At 50.6% G+C, this 21,603-nt stretch overlaps 1 protein-coding gene across 1 annotated transcript; it reads right to left on the bottom strand.

The window, feature by feature from the left end:
* Nucleotides 1–3,417: 3,417 nt before the first annotated feature.
* Nucleotides 3,418–12,585, bottom strand: SEPTIN3 (septin 3). The gene is made up of 10 exons (XM_008497181.2): nucleotides 12,570–12,585; nucleotides 10,171–10,356; nucleotides 9,793–9,921; nucleotides 9,000–9,081; nucleotides 8,482–8,619; nucleotides 8,027–8,144; nucleotides 7,486–7,581; nucleotides 5,318–5,417; nucleotides 4,806–4,857; nucleotides 3,418–3,553 (listed from the first exon to the last, which is right to left on the bottom strand). The coding sequence occupies exons 1-10, from the start codon at nucleotides 12,583–12,585 to the stop codon at nucleotides 3,418–3,420; spliced, it is 1,053 nt and encodes a 350-aa protein (XP_008495403.1).
* Between the last annotated feature and the right edge of the window lie 9,018 nt (nucleotides 12,586–21,603).

The raw sequence follows: 21,603 nt of genomic DNA on the forward strand, positions 1-21,603 counted from the left end.
CAGAGCCTCTGGGGCAGCCTCTCCCCCGGGACGCCTGCTTACAGGCAGTAGTGAACCGTAACTAACTAGTCCTCGCAACTAACCACAAACACTAGTGCTTACTCGTAGCGCTGCTTGCTCTCCCTGCTTGCTCTCTGGGCTCCACAGTGGAGCTGCCTGCTGTCGTCTTCATCTTGGTCCAAATGGGAGTTGTCTGCTGTAAAAAATAAAAGGCCTTCGGGACTTACCATGCATTGCAAAATTTTCCTGGTGAAGGGCTGAGGCAGTGAAGACTTCATCAGTCTCTTTAGAGCACCAAACTGGTTTCTCCGGTGTCATGTTATTGGAGACTTCACCCCCCATCAGTGACATCTCGGAGGGGAACGCGATGCGCTGTAGTCATCCCGGGACTCAGCTGGTGGCACATGAGAACTAGGATCCGTTCAGGCTTTTCCCAGTTTATCTGTTGGCAGAGACTTTTTCCCATGAGTATCTCCTGCTGTCACACAGCACGGGAAATTTTTGGTATTTGCCATTTGTAGACTTTTTGGTAGATACACAGATTCTGGGAGGATGTTTGTGTGAGCAGGTGGCAGTGAGGAATACCTGAGCTTGCTTTTCTCAGCAAGCTTTTATGGATCCTTTAGAAGTAGTCCATGATCCAACAGGAAATTACAGAGCAGAGCTTAAAAAACACCTTACTACAAACAAACAAAAAATTCCTAAATCTATGGGGCAAAACACATGGTCTTGTCTTTGCAATCCCAGTTATGAAGGAATATTTCTCTTCAGTTGAGCGGGGCTTGCTTTGCTTTCATTAAGCGGGGCAGCCTTGGCTTTCTGCTGGAACCCTTGTTTGGGCCCCAAAGTTGTAGAAATGACCATACCACATCCCAGGGTGACACAGCCCAGGGGCAAGAGCAGTTGACTCCAGAGCAGTTGCACGGCCACCGAAGAGCTGTGTGAGAAAGCAAGTCCAGGGAACACGTCCACACACCCCTGCTAAAGATGACAGGTTATGGTTTTGTGCTCCAGTGCAGTGAAGAAGAGGAGCAGTGGAAGAGTCTTTCCTTTTGCACTGGGGTTAAAACATTATGTAGAGGATGGGCAGGAGCAGCCAGAGCAATACAGGCTGAGAAGATGTTCCTGGCAGCTGGTGACGCTGGGGACACGTCCACACCCCAGTGGCTGGCAGAGACAAGCTGGAAGGAGGCTTGGGCCCAGCGTTGGGCTGTGGCTAGCTGGTGTGGGTGGTGGGATGGGCAGCAGCATGTAAGGGTGGTTTGTGCAGGGTCTGTGGTATGTCTGCTGGCAGCTGTGATGAGGCTTTTGTTCTCTGCAGGCTGAGGAGGGTTGGTGCAGGCAGGAGGGCAGGTGCAAGGCTGTATGCACACGCCACATATAGGGATACAGGCAGCCATGGATGTGGGTGGTGAAAGGACTGCGAAAGGTTGTTTCTAGCCCTGCTGATAACAGCTAATTTGTGCGGACAAGGGGGTGTGAGAGCGAAGAGACCTTTGCTTTGCAGCGACAGCACCATGGAAAGCCACAAGATGGACACACGCTCCTAGGCAGTTTTGCTAAGGCTTGAGGCACCCTTCTTCCAGCCCTGGCCTCTGTACGACTCTGTCAGCCAACTTCATTCCCATCTTAAGTCATCCTCTGCTATTCCCTCGCTGGAACCTCTCCATCCTTTCACAAGCCTTTCCAGCCCCCAATCCCAAACCCACCACACTTCCTCTGACTTGCAGCACAACTGTCCCATGCCATGGTGTTGCATTTTAAGTGCAACTGGCTATTCTCCTGGAGGTGACAGCCCCTGCCAAGGGAGTGACTTGCTGGGTGACAGGCAGAGACTGCCAAACTCAGAACATGTGTGATTCTTTCCCTGCCTCCCTCCTGCTCAGCTAGCCCTGATGCTTTCTGCATGGCTGAAGGACACCCAGAAAAAAGCTGACACTGACTAGACACGAGCATATAGGCTCAGTAAAGCTGTGCCTCTTTCTGCTCCTGGGTCTTTACCTTCCCTCCTCACCCCTTCCAGGGGAAGATAAAGCAACAGCTTCTCAACAGGACACAAAACCACATTGGTAAGGTAAGAGGTGTGAGATCTGGGAGAGGGAAAGGGAGGAAACAGTCTGGAGAAGTGGAAGATTCAAGTACTTGGAGAAGTGAAGGAGAGACAGAAAGAGCAGAGCAGAGGAAGTGAGACTGGAAAAGAATGGAAGAAAGAAACCTGTGTAGGGCTAAAAGGGAATGAGGACAAAAGCACAGGAGAGAAGAATGTGGAAGTTGAGAGGGCAGTAGGAGGGCGGGGGAGCAGCAAAGGCTGGACCAGCAAACAGAGCTATTTCAGTGAGGAGGAGGTATCTCTGTGTTCCCAGCATCTGTGGAAAACCCAGGGAAATATCCTGGTCCAGTGTTTCTCACTCCACAGCTCTTTGCACTCCTCCAAGATCCTGAAGGCCATGTAGCAGTGAGCTCCCAGGGGCCTCTGTGGCACTGTCTTCCCTGTGCTCCTACAGCAGAGGTGTTGCTGGGGAGAGACTGGAGGGAATACTGAAGTGGGTGATGAGGTGGGGTGGCCTCAGGACAGCTTGATCTGAGCTGGAAGTTCCCCAAGATCAAAAGCCTGTGGTACTCAAACATGGCCTTTTATCTAAGTGCTGGGCAGGGCAAATGCACCCTTTGCAGCAGAGACATGCTCTTTTCTGCTGGGTTTTGCTGCTTTTGGAAAACATGGCTATTTTGCCCAAGCCCTTTGATGCTTGTCAAATAGATTCTACAGGCCACGAATTAATTCTGTCTCCTCTCACTAGTCATTTCCCCTGAACCACAAAACACATCAGTCTGTCCCTTCTCCCATCTGTCCACTTCCAAGCTGCTATTTCCCCTTGGGAAGCCACAGCAAGAAATGGGGATAAAATGCTGGGCCACCATGCTCTTAGAACAGCCATCTGCCTTCCCACCCACCAAGGACCAAGGAGACATTTCAGCTGCTATCACTTAAAGACACTGTATGCACTGACTCCACTGCCTTCTCCTGGAGTCTCTCCTTGCTGTGTGATAAAACCAGGACCCACAGCGTGCCTCACATCTCCCACCACCTGCCCCAGAAATCCTTCCCCTACCACCCCATCCCTATTTCCCCCAGGCAAGACACACAGCTAAGACACAGAAACTAGAGAAAGGAAGGTGACAGACAGTCCACTGTGCAAAAAAACAAACCAAGAATGAGGACAGTCTGGGAAAGATGGGTGAGATGCCTTTGGTCCCCCTCTGGCACAGAGGCAGACACATGCACACACTCACATCATCTCACGCACAGGGAGGGTGCACCACATGCTTCAGAGACAAGCCCATGGTAGTCAGGGGTAGCAGGGGTGGGTTGTCAGATCCAGAGACACCAGGTCAGAGTGGGGGGGTAGGGGAGGTCAATCACAGGTTACTTTCATGGTTTTCCTCTGTCTCGACAGTCATGGGGGGCAGCCCTCCGTTATCATTCAGCCTCTTAGCCCTGTAGGTCTCATAGTGGATGTTGTGGGTCACTTCTTTTAGGTCCTGAAGGTGAGTCCTGCACGAGGCAAAATGAAAGTGAGGTTGGAAATAGGATACAATAACCAACATCAGCATGGACAGCATTTATCTTCCAATGATCAGATTATCACCCAAGATAAATGGAAGATTTCTGCAGTCAGGATGGCTGATGAGTGTACCCCTTTCTTCTGTACTCATGCCATCATACTACTGAGAGCTGGAGCACCAACATTCAAGAACGCATACACAGGATGCAGGATAGGGGCTAAAATCTCCATCTGTGCTTGCCAGTGTCCTGGCCCTCTCATGCCTGTGCCAGTGGGACCTCCACAGGCTGTCTTTGTGTGTCAGAGTAGACATGGGCTTATCTCATCTGAAGCAGTGGTGAGACAAGGAAGTACCAGGAGGGTGTATCAGGTCTGCATAACCTCTGAGCATCATCCCTGACCTCCATAGAAAAACTGTGGTTTTGGATTGTTATATACTTTGTGATGATCCCTTGGTTAGGATGTTTTTACTGGAGGAGTTAGGGAAAGCTTCAGAAGTATTGCAGAACAAAAATAGAGCATCATGGTGATGTCCATTGTACCTTGCCAGCGTACAGTGTCTCAATTCCGCCATACGCACAGGTGGAATGAGCCACAAGGATGTGGCTTTAAGTATGTTTCCCTTATTTTCTTTTTTTCTTTTCTTTCTTTTTTTCTTTCTTAGTGTTGTTCTTAACCTTATTTAAAACCTTATTCTGTTTTCAGGTAACAGAGTTGATCCTAGATCGAGAGCTCTTCTACTGAGAATTTGGGGCAGATATCACTTTTGCTGAGACAACTTCATGAAACAGAGTAGAAATAAAAAAGGACCATGAAAGCTGAACAAAACATGGAGCTTCTAGTGAGATCCAGCACATCTCCTAGCCTGGCAGGACACATGGTCTAAGATGGGGTAGTGATCTGTTTCTCATTGATTCCAGCCCAGACCTGTTGTCATTGTCAAATAGAAGTTGTTGCTACCTAATATCCTTAATGTGATATAAGGGGTGTGGTAGTACCCTGCTTTTCTCCAGGTGTACAACTCATACATGAAAACTAGTGCCTACTTGACATAATGGGCATGTCACTAAGAAAGGCACTAGCATATCTATCCCTTAGCTCAATCTAACCCTACCCCACAGCAGCTTTCACTGCCTGAAGTGTGCTTTATTTCTCTTCCCATAGAGGCTATTTTCTTCTAAGAGGGTCTCAGGAAGAGTCCCTGCTCATCAGGAGCACACTGAAACATGACCATGGGCTTACCTGATGACAAAGTCTCGAAGCAGGGCAAATTCACAGTGAGTGAGGTTTTCCACTGAAAAGAATGCAAACAATTGTTATGGTTTATTTTTAAAACAACATCCTTGTGGTTATAGAGCGTGGCAATGTCATTGCCATGGGGCAGTTTCCAGGTGGGCAGAGCCTGAATACTTCTGAAAGGACAGACAGTGGTCTGAACACCACAGTGTCAGGCATTGAGGAGACAAGCCAAGAGGTGCTGAGTGGTAACGTGAATTTTCATTTGAAAACCAAGGCAACCTCAGGAGCTCAGCTTCACACACTGTGGTGGTTGAAGTGGCTCCAGCTTCTGCCATTTGGCTGCAGTGACCATGGCCATTCCCTCCCAGCAGACCTGTTTGAGAATTCTTCTCTGACTTGGTTTCAAAAAGTTTATCACAAAAGGGATCCAAAGGTAGTCATGGGATATGTTATCTTGACCCTGGTCTATTACTGGAGTAATATAGATACTTTCCCAGAAGCAAAGGGGTTTTTACCTTCAATTATTCCCCAAGGTGTTTTCCTGCCCAGGACTCTTTTGCCATTCACTTGGTATTCCTTGTCACTGCCCACTACTGCGAAGGGCATGCTTTCCTGCTGGGGAGAGAAGCAGGGAAGAGACCTTTTGAACCCATTCCAGAGAGCATCACCATCACTGGTCCCCATCCAGTTTTCCTCCTCTTAGCCCACCAAACACAAAGCCTTTCTCCAAAGGAAAGGATTCTCTGGAGCAACCCTTCACTGGCTGTCTTCTTCACCCATCTGTGCCATCCCCAGCATTTCAGGCCCTTACTTTACAGGTGTCCTCTCACCCCTGAGCTTAGTGTATACCTTGCAGCAGTGCCAAGGGCTCTGGAGCAAGGGGCAGAGCTTTTCTGCACCCATCTCCAGCATTTCTGAAGAGGCAGAATGACCAGAGAGGAAATGCTTTGGCATAACCAGGAGAGGGTCTTCCAGCCCAGGGCTGCTCATATGGGTAGATTGCAGTGAGTATTTCTCACCAAGCTTATAGTTCTTCACCAGAAGAAGGAGAGAACTCAAAACAATTCTTTCCAACAAGACACACGAACATTCAACAAACTTAATGGCTGAAATGGCTGCACTGAGAAACACTGCAAATACCAGAAGAGAGGTAGAGGTGCAGTGTTCCTGGAAAGTGGAACAGTAGGTGAGTCCACTGTAGGAAGTAGTGTGGGGGACTCAGATATCTCAAAGCACAGGGAGAAACTGTCTCTTTCCAGAGCACAAGGTATCCTGCTATCCCTAAGCTCGTGCAGACATTCATAGAAGATTTACTCTATTTCATGGATGTCTCTGGGCCTGGGAAGGGACTGCAGTTACTACAGGAATAGAGATTAAAAAGTAGTTTATTTCTTCCATGTGAGACTAGCCAAACCTAGGGCAGTGATAATGAAGTGCAGAGAACAATCTGGTGCTCCCCTCAAAACCTCTAACAGTTTAATCAATGAACACAGCCCATCTAGTTTTCTACAGAATGTGTGATGTAGTGATATGTGGGAAATGATTAATTAAGATGAGGAAAACGGGAATTTCTGTTGAGGATCTGACAGCTGGAAGAATTAAAAAGGCAAGTGTCAGGCTGCAGTGCAAGACTCCTGGAGTTTCTTCAGGACTGCCACAGAGACCCTACTATTTTCATTTATTGCCTAACCACAAAAATTATGACTAAGATAATTAAATTAACTAGCATCACAAGGCCAAGAGGTGTTGTCAGTGAAAAGACAGACTGGGTTAATATCTGGTAAGATGTAAGTTTGAGGCACAAAGAACAGTATTTAGGGAATAACAGAATTTATGCTACAACTTCAGAGCTCATGCACTAGCAGCAACTGAAGGAGTGGAAGGACCCCACATGCTAGTCAGTCACAAGATGACCATAAGCCACCAGTGTGATGCAATTGTTCAAAAAGCATACATGGCTCACAGGAATAGCAGCTCGGATGTCAGAAGGGACAGGGGAGCATGGGGTACCAGCACCTGTACTAGAAAATTGAATCAAACTGGAGCAAGCCCAGAAAAAAAAGTCACTAGGAGCATGGACTGCCAAGAAATGGGGAGCTCATTTGAAGGAGCTTGTGTCCTTTAGCTGACCAAAATGTCAGCAAAGAATATTGTTCTCTATAAATGCCTTGAGGAGGACAACTGGGGAGGACTGCTTAAGTCAGTGTTGGCATGTCCTGGGTACAGCCTGGGCATGAAGAAGCACAAGCTGGAAATTAGGAGACAGATTCTAATGTTCTGAGGAGGTAAGCATGAGACAAGCTTTCTCACAGGGGCTAGTGGAGCAAACAGGTGCAATGCTTTTCAGGTCAAGTTCAGTCAACAGATGAGAGGGCTCACAGGGCAGTTGTTTGGAACAAAGCCTGGACACCATCCACACATCAGGCACCTGTGGTTCTTATCAGTGGCCAAACAGAGCATTCAGCAAGACAGGGTGAAATATAGTTCTTTCTCACTCAGCATTCATAGCACCCTGTAGTAACCACAGGGACAAATTAAGATGGGAAGGAGGAATGACCATCCCTTACATGCATTGCATCTTTCATTCAGGGACTATGGAGCACTTAAAACTGTCCAGTGACACTCATTAAGTATGTCCAGCCCTCACTCCCCCATTCCCTTCACATAGTAAAATGTTTCTTACCCTGATTTTGTCATTCTCTGTTTTATCCTCCAAGTCCTCATCAAATTCTTTCTGGGGGTAAAATTCGATCCCATTTACTTCTAGCTCTTTGCGCACCTGGTCAGAGAGACATTTTGGAGTACAAAGCAGCACAGACCTGAAGGGAAGGCAGGCAGGATGGCTGGGCGAGCACATTTGGGACATCCTTCCAGCAAGCAGGTGCTGGAAGGTTGATCCCCTGGGGAGTGTGCAGTAAAGTGCAGACACACTGCAGCAACCACACTGCAGTTCTTCCCCAGCCCGGTTACTTGTCTGGATCTGCAATTCCCATTACAGAGCGTATCATGAGATGTCACAAGGATACACACATTTCTTCCAACTCTAACAGATGCCCTCAGAGCCATAAGCATCTGCATCTTCAAGACTTACAAACCCAGTGGTGGACTCTGTGCAGGCCCTAGGGACTGTGGTGGAATCTTCTCCCCACAGTCTTCTCGCACTCTTTCCTCCCACCTGCAACCCAGGGCAGGGAAGGGTCCCATGTAGGAAAGGAGATACTCACTCTTTGTTTGAATTCAGTCTTCTCCTCCAAGGTCATGGTGTCAGCCTTGGCAATAACAGGAATGATGTTCACTACCTTGCTGAGATGTTTCATGAACTCCAGGTCCAAAGGCCGCAGGCTGCAGACCAAGAATGAAGAACACAGAATGGGTCACTTTACCCTCCTCATTTTCCATCCTAGTGAATCTCCCAGCATCAGTTCATCAATGAAACCTCCCTGTCATTACACTTCTTACTGGTACCGTGCTCTCATCTCCTTCTTCCCATCCATCTTGCCCTCTCCCAAAAACCACAGTGGCTTTTCTCCTGCCCATGTTATTCTAGACCCTTTCAAGCCCTGCAGCACTTGAAGTTAAGCTACGCAGTGGCCAGCCCCACATGCAGGACCCTGGGTCCCTGGCTGGGATGGAGCAGTGCAGGATATAATCGAGGAAGAACAAGGGACTGTGTACATACGAGTGGCCCGTGGGAGAGATGAAGTAGAGACAGCAGTGCACTCGTGTGTCTGGAATTCGTTTCTTTCTTGCAATATTCACTTCTTCTTTCAAAAATTTTTCATATTGTTCGTTGATGTATTTCTCAATTGGCTCCCAGCTGTTAAGGTGGGAGAGAGAGATGAATAGACTGGTAGAAATCTCTTCAGGTTCCTGCCTACAGTGTTCCCAGCTCTGACAGGAGCAAAGCAGGCTTGGGCATAAAAAATATCCACCACAAGCATCTCACCTTTAGTAGAGTTGTTTAAGAGTTTCTGTAACTGGGCACAGAGAGAGGTAGGCAGTTGCTGTGCATCGTGTGCATACCCCTGAGCATGCACTCAGACCTATGGTGGTCACAATTCCACTTCCCAGTTACCAGCCCATTGAGAACAATAGGATCCCAGACACTTTCCTGGCCCAATACTTGGGAACCTCTCCATATACCATATTAACTCCAGCCCTTTCTGGGACACAAGGCCTTGACCATGTAAAACTCACCAGTTCTCATTGTTGATCTGATCCCCAAATCCTGGTGTGTCTATCACTGTCAGCTTCATTTTGACACCACCTTCTTCAATGACTGGGGAAGAAATTGTGAGCAATCATAAGACTCCCCGGAAACATGCTCCATTATGAAACATGTCTCTATGCCCTACAGGGGAACAAAACTGCTTGGACCTCATCCCTTCTCAGCAAGCATGACCAAGCCTCAACAGTTGTGAGCCCTACTTGCATTTCTGACCCCAGATTTTGCTACCTTCTGCACTGAAGACATCTTATACCACTCTGCCACAGGAAAATGGATTTGTGCTCTGTCTGTGGACAAGAGGTAGTACCTATCTTACACAAACTGTCCTCCCCTCCAATCCATCATCCTGAATCTGAGATGATGCTCATTATTCTGCACACTGTGGAAGTTATGCTGACACTTTTCCATGGGGAGGTGTGCTCTACTAGGCTTGGAATGGGGCTCACCAATGCATTTTGTATAGATTAAACATCTGAAGGTAAAAATGTGTTGGAGCGATGCTTAATCTACACATTCAGTCTTGGCAGAAGAAGTATCAATAACTCTTTTTCTACCCCTCACTTTTGGCTGTGGCATCAGTGGCATTGCTGTTTAAGAAAAGCCATGCCTGGATCTGAGGCCATCTAAGTCTGGTGCTTGTCCTTTAATCTCCCATGGGGATCAGGCTGCCTAGTACCAAATGACTGCATAGATCACTGGGGTCTTCTGCAAGACTGTGCTGAAGCATCAGTGTGCCCTCCCCCTCAGCAGCCTGACTCTCACCATGCCCGATGGCTTTGATCTCCACTGTCTTGGGGATCTTCTCCTCCCGGTTCCATCCCGAAGATTTGCGGCTCACCTGGGATTTGAAGAGGGTGTTTACCAGCGTCGACTTTCCCAATCCGCTCTGACCTGAGAATTGCAAAGAGGAAGCTCATGACATCTGCCACAGCCCAGTGATGACAGCAGGCCCAGGGGCTGGAGCCAGGCTGGCAGGGTAAGGGGCTGTAGGTATCTCCTTGCCTAGTGCAATCTTCCCTTTCCCACAGAGCAAGCACTGTCTGCTCCCTCATGCCCTCCCTGCATGGCTCGCTCTCCCAGCTGGCCTCTTAGGACAGCTCCTGGCCACAGTTCCCAGTACCTCAGGTGGTCCCTGCTTACCTACAACCATGATGTTGAAGTCAAACCCCGTCTTCATGGTTTTCTTGCGCATCTGCTCGATGATGGTGTCAATGCCAATGTATCCCAGCAAGTTGGCATTAATGCCCATGGGTTTCATCGGGACAACTGGTTTTTGTCGTGACTCTGGGACCAGCTCAGACATGGCTGCTTCGTTTTTGCTCTCTGCTGGCCCTGCATGGAGAAAAAAAATTGACAAATCATCATTGAGATGTAACAAGGACCCTCCTGCTCACCTGTCACAGGTGCTATGGTCAACTTTGAGCACTCATTTCAAGGGCTACTGGAGATGACTGAATGGCAAGATTTTGGCAGTAAGGCTCTTCATGAGGGAACATCTGCTTGAGTGGCTCTTCTATGTACCACTCCAGCTGAGGAGGTGAAGAAATGGGGTTTGTTGAGCATGGAACATATTGATGGCTACCTCCAAACAGAAGGATCAGACCTGGTAAAGCTGGCTGGGCTCCTAATCGGGTGCCTGAAGCTCTCTGTGTGTATCCTCATTTTTGTCTCCCTGTTCTTCACCAGGATCACCAGTGTTTTGTCCCTCCAGGTGTAGCACGAAATTTGCAATGAAACAGACTTTCAAAAAGTATTATCTGACAAGTCCTGGCATTGAAACAGTTTGGTATTTATCATGAGGACTTGAAAGCCTGGCCCATGCCAAGGGCATCTGTGTTACGGGCTGTGCCATGCAAGTTAAACTCCTCAGAGGAAAGCAGTGGTGGAAGTGCAAAGCATGGGTACAACCTCCATGTTTGCCTTCTGCCTCTAGATCAATGGGTTTTGTCATGCTCAAGAAACTAATCAACATGGTCAATAAACTAATTATCTGCACCTTTTCCTCCTTGTCTCTTCCTCCTCCCTTCTTCCATGTAAAACAAACAGGCAAAAAGAAAGGCCCAGTAGGTTTTCCAGACTGCCAGATCAGGTGATGGCACACACTGCTCAGGGAGGACCTTGTCCATTTATCTCTGTCTCTTGTCTCATTAGTGAGCAGCTCGCACACTCTGGGAGGAAGCTGGAGGTAGGGAGAGGACAGGACATGGAAGAAAAGCTGTAATTGGTGGGGAAGGGAGAAGTGAGTGATGAATCTAGAAAGGAAGATGAAGGGGATGGGAATCAACTACATTTCATGTACAAACCAGCTGCAAACTAGAGTCTCTCCCACTCTAATTACTTGACTCCCTCATGCTTTTTCTCATTATACAGTTATTTTTCCAGGACAGGGACAGCATGTGTTTTTGCTTGGTAAGCACTCCACTTGTTTTTTATGCCACTTCAGTTCTAGTATCTCACACTAAATTATTCCCTTCCATCGTTTTGGCAGAGTTTTTCGCTCCTCTCAGCAGAACCCACTGGCTGCAGAGGAGAACATGAACAGCCAGGCAGGTGACTCCCATTTGATGGGAGACACATGGTCCTTGGAGAAGATGACTCAGAGGTCACCAGGCTGGCAACACTGACAGAATCTATCTGGGGTCTCTGTGGCAGCTCATCTAAGCCAGGCAAAGAGCAGGGTTAGGGAGAGGTCAGAGAGTTTTTGTTCAAGGACATTGTTAGGTTGCATCAGGCTGCATGGCTGGCTGGTGACCCTGCCAAGCATTCCCACACCAAAGCTCCTGTGCAGACATAAGAGCTGCTCTACACAGTGAAGAGTAAAGCTTCCATTTTATGCAGGCTTTGATATTCTACTATCATGTGCTGTGGGAAGATCCGGTGGAAGTGCTGCTCTTGGCAAGGAGAAGGGTACCTCCACACAGCTCCTTTTATACCATTTGGGAAGTCTTTTATATAGAGCTGGGAGAAAGGATCTTTCCTCCATGTGAGAGGATGGTAACATCTGAAGGTCCTAGTATCACCTCCACTCCACTTTGCCCATAGGGGAGAGTTCTGCAAGAGGATGTCCCTCTCCTCCTGCTCTTCCCCACCTACCAAGGACACTCTGAGCTATCATCATCATCTGCTAAGGCAGCAAGAAGAACCCTGGGAAGGCCAAAGCACAAGACTGACTGTTGGCTTTAGCCAGGATGACAATTTGGAGCATTTGGAGCTGCCGGGCAGCTGCCGGAGGAATCTGCCTACTGAGCTGAGTGCTTCTCAGATGCAATCTGCTCCTACTCCCATCACAGCTCTTATGTGCCTTTCCTGCTGACAAAGCAACCACTGGAGCTCCTGGTGTCTTTTTCCAGCTTTCTCAAAGCTGCTTCCAGCCAGGAAAGCAAATCTCTGTAGAAAAGAATGAAGGACCAAGCCAGGACTCTCCTGCACCCTGCCCTTTGCTCTTCCTCTCCCAGGCTGCCCCACACCACCTGTACCATAGTGGCGTGGCTGTGCCATGCTCCTCATCCCACTGCAGCATCCTCCAGTGCATACCCCACACAGCCCTTTTGACATCCCACCCACCCCAAAGAGAGGGAGAAGAGAGGGTGAGACAGGGAATTATGGGGGGCAAGTGATTCTGGCCCCATTGAAGTACTTGGCTACTGCAGTAATGGGGGCAAATAAATCCAGGAGGTGGGCAGGGAATGGGTCAAGGTGGGAAAAAAGCTCAGCTGAGCAGATGGATGGGGTGCGTGCAGGACCTGGGCCATGCAGGCTGCAACCCCTTTGCTGCTCACACAGTAGCTTGTCCTCAAAGAGTCTGTTGCCTTCTCCTTTATTCTTTCCTTGTTCTTACACACAGAGGATGAAGGAGGGAAGCTGCTTGCAGCCAACCTCATGGCTCACTTAGAAGTTCATAACTCATCTCTCAATATCACCTGGCATGCTTTGGGCAAAGCCAGCAGATGTTGCTAACTCTGGTATGGACATTGCAATGTGTGCCCACCCCTTTGCAGCCTTCACTGATGGAGCCAGAAACTTACAGTGACCAGAGCAGATATTTCAGAGTCAGGCTCACCTGGTAGTCAGAGCACCTATAAAATCCCTGAGACCAGGAGAAAAGACATCCTGAAGCTTCCTTAAATATTACCTGTATTTTATATCAGTGATGTTGTCCTGGGCATTTTGATTTTGGACATTCATAATCTCAGGATAGACAACCTCCCTTTCAAGGGAGGGTCAGAGCAGAGAAATGGTAGGTGCGTGCTCAGGAAGGGCCCAGTGACCCCCCAGTGAGTGAGGCTATGTGGTCCCTGTCTTTCTTGGTCACTTGCCTTCCTGTCTGTGTGGGGGTGCCTTTCCATACAGACTCAGGAAGGGAAGCATCCATTTTGCAAAAAGTTAGCCAAGGGCTCAGCTTTCTGCACACAGTTTTCCACCACTTCTTGACTCCTGCAGAGGAATTCCAGGAGCCAGCTGCAGAACAGCGTGCCAGGGAAGGCAGGGTGTGCAAAACCAGGGCCAGAGCTATTAAGAGGCACGTTGAGATGTGAAACATGTCTACTTAGTCTCCCGGGAATGGCTCTGTTTTACATGAAGCAAGGCTGCTAAAAAGCCTCATTAGTGCATGGACTGACTGGTCAAGGGGTAGCATTGTGCTTCCTAGGCACATCCCATAGCCCCTCCAGCTGTCCCCTGTAATGAATACAAGATAAGGCACTAGGGCCAGTGCAGCTGATAATGAATAGAGGGTTAGCCAAGGTTAACCACTTACATCCGCTGTTTGCATTGCCACCCTTTTCCCTGCTGCTTTGTTCTGTGTACTAAGCAAACCTCATTTAAGAGGGTGGTTGCTGATTATAACTCTGCTTCCTGGTTCCCCATGGGAGATGGCCTGGGCTGGGCTGCCAGGGGATAATCTCTGCCTCACAAGGAGATGCTCTACTTGGCTCCAGAGCAGGGAGAGGTGCAGAGTCTGGGGCTGGTGTAGACAGGGCCAGAAGGGTAGTGGGTGCTCCGAGAGGTCCCAGCAGTCACAGCTAGCTCCTGCTTCTGACACTCACCCCAGAACCTCTCCTTGGGTGGGTGAAGTACCAGCAGCAGACACCACCTCAGCATATCCTTCATGTCTGCCTGCCTCTGATGTCCAAGTCAACTGGCTGGGGACAGAGGTGGCCCTGCAGGTCCCTTGGGGGCTCAGGTGGTGGAGACTAACATCTTGTCTGTCCTGATAACCCAGATACAGTCATATCCCCTCCCCCTGCCTTCCCATCCTTTGTCTGAATGGCAAGAGGGAGGGAGGGCTGCAAACAGTCGATCATCACAGCCCAGCTTCCAGCAAGGAAAGGCAACTGAACCCCCACATAACACATGGTTGGCCTCCCTGTGTCTCTCCTCCCCTGTAGGATGAGGCTGTCTTGCCCTGGCTGGAGGCAGCAATCCACACACACCTCTTGCCCCAGCGCCTTCCACCTGTGTGGCCCTGGGTGCCCGGTCCCTCTCCCTGCAGACACGAGACAGGGAGGAGGGATGGGTTTGGAGCCTGAAGGTGGCTGGCAGGAGTGAGCCCTCGGCAAGTGCTCCCAGATCCCTAGGAAGGAAAGCAAGTAGCTGCTTCAGTAGCACAGCCTTGCTAGGGCTTGAGGACATAAGGATCTGTTCTTTGCATAAGATCCACAGAAGCGCTGGTCTGAGCATCTCTCCATTGGAAAAATCCCTTTCCCTTGCACTTCTGTGGTTACTCCAGGTCTGTGTTGACTGTGGATGACTCACAGCTTGTGCAGGGCACTGCCTGACCTCAGGGTGCAGGACAGAGCTATTCTGCTGATCAGATCTTTTTGCCTGGCCTGAGGATCAACGGGTATTTCAAGTGAGGCAGGAAAACTCATCATTCTAGCCTTCTGGGCAGCAGCCTCCCTTCCCCTGAATGCACTGCAGAGGGCTTGGGCAAGAGCTTGGCTCTGCCGGGGCTGCAGTGAAATTTAGGGCAGCGTGTGCCCGAGCCTCCCTGGAGACGCAGAAGCTGGAGGTGAAGGGGCTGGACACGTCCTCAGCTCAGCCACTGGGTGGTTAGGGGCTCGCCTCAGCCCGGGATGTATCCTTGATGCCGCTCCCCGGCTGTTCATCCCTTATCCCTTATTCCTGCTCGCTGCCGGCGTGGCACAGCTGTACCACAAGGCAAGAGGATGCTGGGTGCCCTAGGATCGGGATACCCAGGCCACCATGGCTGCCTGTACCCCTGCCTGCCCCCGGTGCCAGGGCTCCCTGCACACCCGCCAGCTCCTGCGCAGATGCCCAGGGAGCAGCACAGGACGTCCCCACTGCCCCCGCAGCAACTGATTGTCACTGGCAAGGGACAAGCCAGTCGCCGAGCAGCTTGTGGGCTTTCCTCAGCTCTGGACCAGCTGGGATTATCTCTTTCTATCAGACCAGCCCCTGCCCGGCTACTCCCTATCCCTGCCGCAACCAGCTCTGCTCCTTCTTCTTCATGCCAGACTGCTGCCACCACAAGGAAAAAAGAAAGAAGACAAAGCCAGAACTGATTTTCCCCGCTGCCCTTCAGGGGTACTCCTCCCCCGTGGGCAGAGCTGGGCAGCATGGGGGCACGATGGAAGGTGCCTCCACAAAATCCCCAGCAGCGTTCCCTCCGGCATCACCCAGCCCTGCCAAGCCCAGAGCATCCTACCTTTGAACATGAAGCTTCCTTTGTCTCCGAATCTTCTCCCAAGGGGGTGGGTCTCCCCCTCACTTTTCTAGCCTGATGCTGACGTGGTGTGGTTGGCTACGAGGCTCCGCTTTTACCTCTCTCTTTCTTCCCTGTGTCCTCTTCTCCACGCAACCTTCCCCCCCCCCCCTTCCTTCCCCTCCTTCTCCAGTGGCTATTTCAGCGGAGCGGGGATGCTGGTGCTGCTCCTGCTGCCATCGTCATGTGACCTGAATATTAAACATCGCCGCAAAATCTCCCCCCGCACACCCTCCCCCCGGCTCCATCCCAGGCCCCCGCCAGTCTCCCCGTCTGGGTGGGCACGGCCATGGGGATGGAGGAACCAGAACCGTGCCCCGGGGGGTGGGGTGGCACACCCCCACCCCTCCTTGCTCCTCGAACTGCACGGGCTTTTTCTCACGCCTTTCCCTCCCAATTCTCCAGTGTTTTCAGCATCTCTGCTTGTTTAGGGAAGGGTATATTTAACCCTTCATGGCCTCGCCCCAGCGGGGCTGACAAAGGGCACTGTCTCCCTCTAGGTGTTTACTGGGTGCAGGGGATTGCATGGGCTCCTTTTGCTTTCCTGGAGAGAGGAAATTGGGAATGTTCATAAAAAGTGATTTGCCCTTCAGCTCCAACTTGCGTAGGCGTGAGAAACCTTTTCTCCTCTGACACCGCCACTCCCTCCCGGCTGTCAGCCTGTGGTGCAGAGGCACAGCAAGCCCCGTCCCTTCTGCCTGTGTGTGTGTACATACATGTGTGCGTGCGTGTGCATGCACATGCACATGTGTCTGCACACGTGGGAAGCAGGAAGAGGTCTGTTCTGGCCACATCCCCAAGTACCCCGTCAGGCATCAGTGGCTGGTTGTGCCCTCCTGGAGGTGTCTGAAGGATATGTCTGTGATGGAAGAGCTGAGTGGATGTCCCTGGCTGCTGGCATCTTCGGAGGAGGATGTTCCTTTCCTGCTTTTTCATTTCCTTCTCTAATGCATGTCAACTCCAGCCCCATCACACACCATAACCCCATCACACACCATAGCCCCACCACGCTGAGCTCAGACATGAATATCTGGGACTTCTCTGACCTTCTTACGTCCTTTCAGGAATGTCCTCGTGTGTCCTTTCACTGCCCAGCAGCCTCCTGAGTGGGGGCTGGGCTGTGGGACATCTGGCAGAGTCAAAAAGGGTTTGGGGTGTTTCTTTTTGCAGCATCCCTGGGCAAAAAGGAAACTGCACCTGCTGTGGGTTAAGGGAGGGTTTAGAAATCACTGTTGGTGCTGAAAATTTACCCATGTTGAGCTGAGCAGTCTGACAAACTGGCTGACTGGGGGCAGACAGACAGCCATGCCAGCACCTGACACACCTCCTGACATGGACATCTGTTTCCCTGATGGGCACCAGTACCCCCTTACACTGTCTCCCCTGCCACCCACCACAACCCCCCCATGCTGCTGGGCGATGATGAAGGGAAAATCACTCTCAGGGGAGCTAAGCCTCCATCCTCCCCCACGTCACCCCACTGCCCCACACCTGTCCCCATGACACCTCCCTCCACCCTTCCCAGCCCATCCCGGCAGCGGAGACCCACCGGAGCGTGGCAGGGAAACGGGCACCCTCATCTTCACCGCTGGGGCGAGCTCTGCCCCACCAGGGCTCCCATGTTGCTGGGGCCCCTCAGCCACCACAGGTCGGGGGCGAGGGGGGACGGGGGTAACAAGGGCTGGGCCCCGCAGCCGCTCCCAGGGGGCCCCCCCGTCCCCCCCGCACAGCGTGACCGAGAGGCAGCTCCGCTTCGTGGCGTTCATGGGGACACCGAGGGGACTGTCCCGCCGCCACCGGGGACCCGGGATGCGGCTGGTGCTGGCGGGGCTGCCCGGGGCAGGAAGGCGGCTGCGGTGAGGGGCGATCTCCTCCTCCATGGCGGGTGGTGGTGGGATAGAAGCAGAGCTACGAAGGTGTGGGGCAAGCAGTGCCTTGCTGGGCCGGGGGTCCCACGCCTTCCCTTCTGCCAGGGTTGCGGTGTCCCAGGGTGCAGCTTTCCCCAGAGATGCTGTTGTCCCTAGCCCGAGCCCCCACCAGTAGCCCCGCTGGACTGGCCAGCCCGCCTCCGGCAAGGACAATGGGGCACTTGTGGCCTGCCCGGCTCTCTCCCACGCATGGCGCTGCTGCCACTCCTGCCCCCTGCCCTGGCACCTTCATGGCCTTCAACATCGGCAGCCCCACGCCACTGGCAGCTCCACACTGCAGCCCCCTGCCCTACTTTCGTGGTGGGAGATGAAGGGGTGGTTTGGTCCCATCAGGTCAGGCCTTCACCACCCGCTCCAGAGGATGAGTGATATTTTGAAAAAACTAATTAAAATCTCTGAATTTTTGAGGTGTTTTCCCTTACTCTCTTCTGGTTCCACACCCCCCCACCCCTCAAATTGCTGATTCCAGTTCAGCGATTCATGCCCAGCTGAGGCCATGCAATGTACCCTTGTCAGGAATTGACATGTTGATGCTTCTTTCCCATATTATGATTTTCTTTTGCTTCTTCATTATTCTGATTATTTCTTAATTTTGCTGGCTTTGGGGCATTTTCAGGGTCAAGAAGGCATCCATCACAGGGAGTCAGCTTGCCACCCTACACCTTCCTTACTCTAAAAGAGATTTATAAAGGCAATGCAATAACCAGGGAAGGTAGGAAAGAGGTGTTTTGGTAGGGCAGTATGAGAATATGTGGAGTTTGTTGGGCAAACTGAACCAAAGGGAAGGAGACCCAGGCACCTATCACACCCACAGCATGGCAGAAGTGATGCTCACCTGCCTTTGGGTGGCCAGGGCTGAGGTTTGGAGGGGGAACCACCTTTATGTGACCCACAGAGACCCATGGGGAAGGGAGAGCTTGAGGTGGTGTAACTTCTCTGCTTCTTTGAAGGCAAAGAGACAGAGAATGTGGAAAAGACCAAGCTGATGCTGTGCAGTATTTTGAGCACTAAGTATCTTCTCTGACGCTTTATGCAATTTAATTCAGTATCTGTGACTTAGTGCTCCACAGGTCCCACAAGGGAGAAACAGTCTCAGTTTTCAGGCAGTGTTTGCGTTTGACTTAATTATTCCCAGATAGCTCTTCAGCTTAGCTGGCACAGAAACCAGGCAAATGAAGACCTACCCTGATGTAAAGGAAACCTCGCTGCAAACTGGTCCTTGCTGCCAGCCCTGAGCTGGAGGGAAGCAGCTCCCAGGGGAACAAGGAACAACAGAAAAATAAACTGTCGACCATGTGGTTTGTCACAGAATTTTATTCTGCTGGGGAGGGCTTTGATACTATTGGCAATTAAATCCTTTGTACCCATGGGAAATAACTGGCTTAAGATTGCATCAGGACTAAACAGTGAGAAACATAAGCCAGGGAAGATGAATAACTAACTTCACTCTAGTCCAGCCTGGACCTGTTGTTGTCTTTCTTTTGCTTGGTTTCTGTGGCAAGTCGTGGGTAGACTGAAGGTGAAAACAGGCAGGATGATGCTCAGAGGACAGAGAGGAGAGGATACTCCTGTAGGGAGCCCCACCACACCAGAGATGTCAGCTGACATATTTTCACCAGGATGGTGAAAACCAGGTGGTTTTCCATCTTCTCTTTTGACCCAGCAGGTGAAAGGGGGTTCAGAGGAGGTGTGATGGCAAAGCAGCCTGTGCTGGTACAGACCACAGTGACCAAACCCCTCTTCCCACATGGATGGTTTTACCTGCCCCTGACCACTCTGAACCCTTCAGCTCCAGCACAGAGGGTTTTCTTAATACCACATGGCTCAGCTGCGCTCCCTTTGTGGTGCTGTCCCAGCCATGAGGGAGCTGAGGCAAGGAAGGAGGCCTCCAAGATGGTGCTTGGAAATATGTCTGTGTTGTGCTGCAGGGCAGGGACCATGAGCCATGCAGCCAAGGTTAGAATGTCAGCCCAAGGTTAGCCCAGCCCCACAGCACTTCCCTTTTGCAGCCCCTGGTCACCAAGGCACAAAAATATGCGGGGTTTACCTGTTTCAGACTGCAGCTCTGCTTTGAACCTTTGCTTGCCAGAGCAAGTGTAATTTTGGACACAGGACTAATCCCACTCATGGCATTTCCTTGCCGAACAAAACTCCCCAGTTAAGGTTCTTGCATTGTGATCTCTCTTTTTTGTCTGAATGAAGAGGCTCTTGACTTGTCTGTTGTCTGAAACAGAGACAAAAAGCTCCTGACAGTGTGCCTGGTTTTGGTGTGGAAGATAATGGTGATATGATAGCAATCTGGTGGATGAAATGTCCAGAAATACACAGGATATTTGCAGGATACCCTGACCCATGCCTTCCTCAGACAAAACCCTTAGTGCTAAAAATGAACTTTCATCCCTGGAGAATTGCCAGTAGAACATCACTCACTAACACTGCCTGGTACACTCTCCTCCTTTCTTTGGGAATGGAGGAGAAAACCTCTTCTGGTAGTTTCACAGGAGCAACACAAGCCTATCCAAGATCTGTGGCAGATTTGGACAGGCTGCCCAAAGGAGCTGTTGGGGATTACAGCACAGAGCCTGCACCCCAGGACTGTGCTGGGGATGTGAGTTGTGTTGATACTGGCAGGGCCTTGGGATGGGAGAAAAGGCAAGGAGAGGCTCCTGATGAACCCTCCTGGCATGGTTTTGGAGCTCCTCCAAGCTTCCCTGTACACACTGGGCATTGAATTGGGCTGGCAGGCAGAGAGATGTGAGTGTCCCTCTTAGCCCAAACGTCACACCTTCATACAGTGCTTTGGTAGGCAATCAGCCCCAGGGCAGTGCAGAAAGTACAGATAGTCTATAAACATGGGAATTTGAGATAGATGCACATTACGCAGCTTGGATCCAGAAAGCAGAGGTGGTGCAATGGGCCCATGTTGCCAACAAGGTCAGTGTCCCTTCTCAGAGACATGCAAGGAAAAGGGGGTGGGAGGGATGCTTCACAGCTTTCATTGGGATGAGAATTGAGGAAGAGCCCGTCTATGCCAAAGGATTCTGGAGTGCAAGGGACTGAAAAGTGCAAGCTACTTGTATCCAATGTATCCCATCTCACTCTACAGCACAGGGGTCAGGAAGATCAGGACAGGCTTATGACGCTGTTCCATGGGGGGCTGCAGAATATTCCTAGCTTGACACAGGACTTGGACAAACTTCTTTAATAAAGCTCTTTTCATTTGAATGTAGTACATCTGCAATGGATGGATGAATGGGTGGATGGAAGTTCTGCATCATCCAAGCAGACATAAAGAAACATCTCCTTTAGCAGAGATAAAGGCATTGAGTCTCTAGGGCTCGCTGAGCCTTTGGCCTCTCTGCACAGAGCTTCAGCAAGCCCATCATCCCAGCACCACGGGTGGGAGTTGTGAAGAGCTCAGCTGAAGCAACAGTCTGGGTCAAAATTGCATTTATTTCTCACAAAATACCCACTGGACTTAAACAGGCTGGGTCATATTTAACCCAGTGAATAAGTTCTTTATCCCATTGCAAGCCTGGTACCACTGCAGAGACCTTTTCTACTGAAGATTGTGTCAAGGTACCAGGGAGCTCAAGCTAAAGTGGTTAACAAGGGAACTTTCATCTGAGCTATTCATCAGTCTTGTCCATGGGGGGGAGCAGAAGTCCTTGGCTGGGTGAAGAGCTGTGAGCATGTGGGAAGCCCTGAGTCTACAGTGCCACACAAACCTTGTCTGAGAACCAAAGGGGCAGAAAGGTGAGTGGTGAGTACAGGACCCAGATCAGCAGAGTGAAGTGACATTTAGCCCTGGTTGTGAAGGGCAGGACTGTCATACTTATCAAGGCTTGTGGACTGCTCTCCACTTAGGAGAGGCTCTTCTGGATTCTATGGGCAGCATGTTAGACCTCAGGCACCCCAAAG

This window comes from Calypte anna, chromosome 1 (genome assembly GCF_003957555.1).
Source record: "Calypte anna isolate BGI_N300 chromosome 1, bCalAnn1_v1.p, whole genome shotgun sequence".
In the NCBI taxonomy this organism is placed as follows: domain Eukaryota; kingdom Metazoa; phylum Chordata; class Aves; order Apodiformes; family Trochilidae; genus Calypte; species Calypte anna.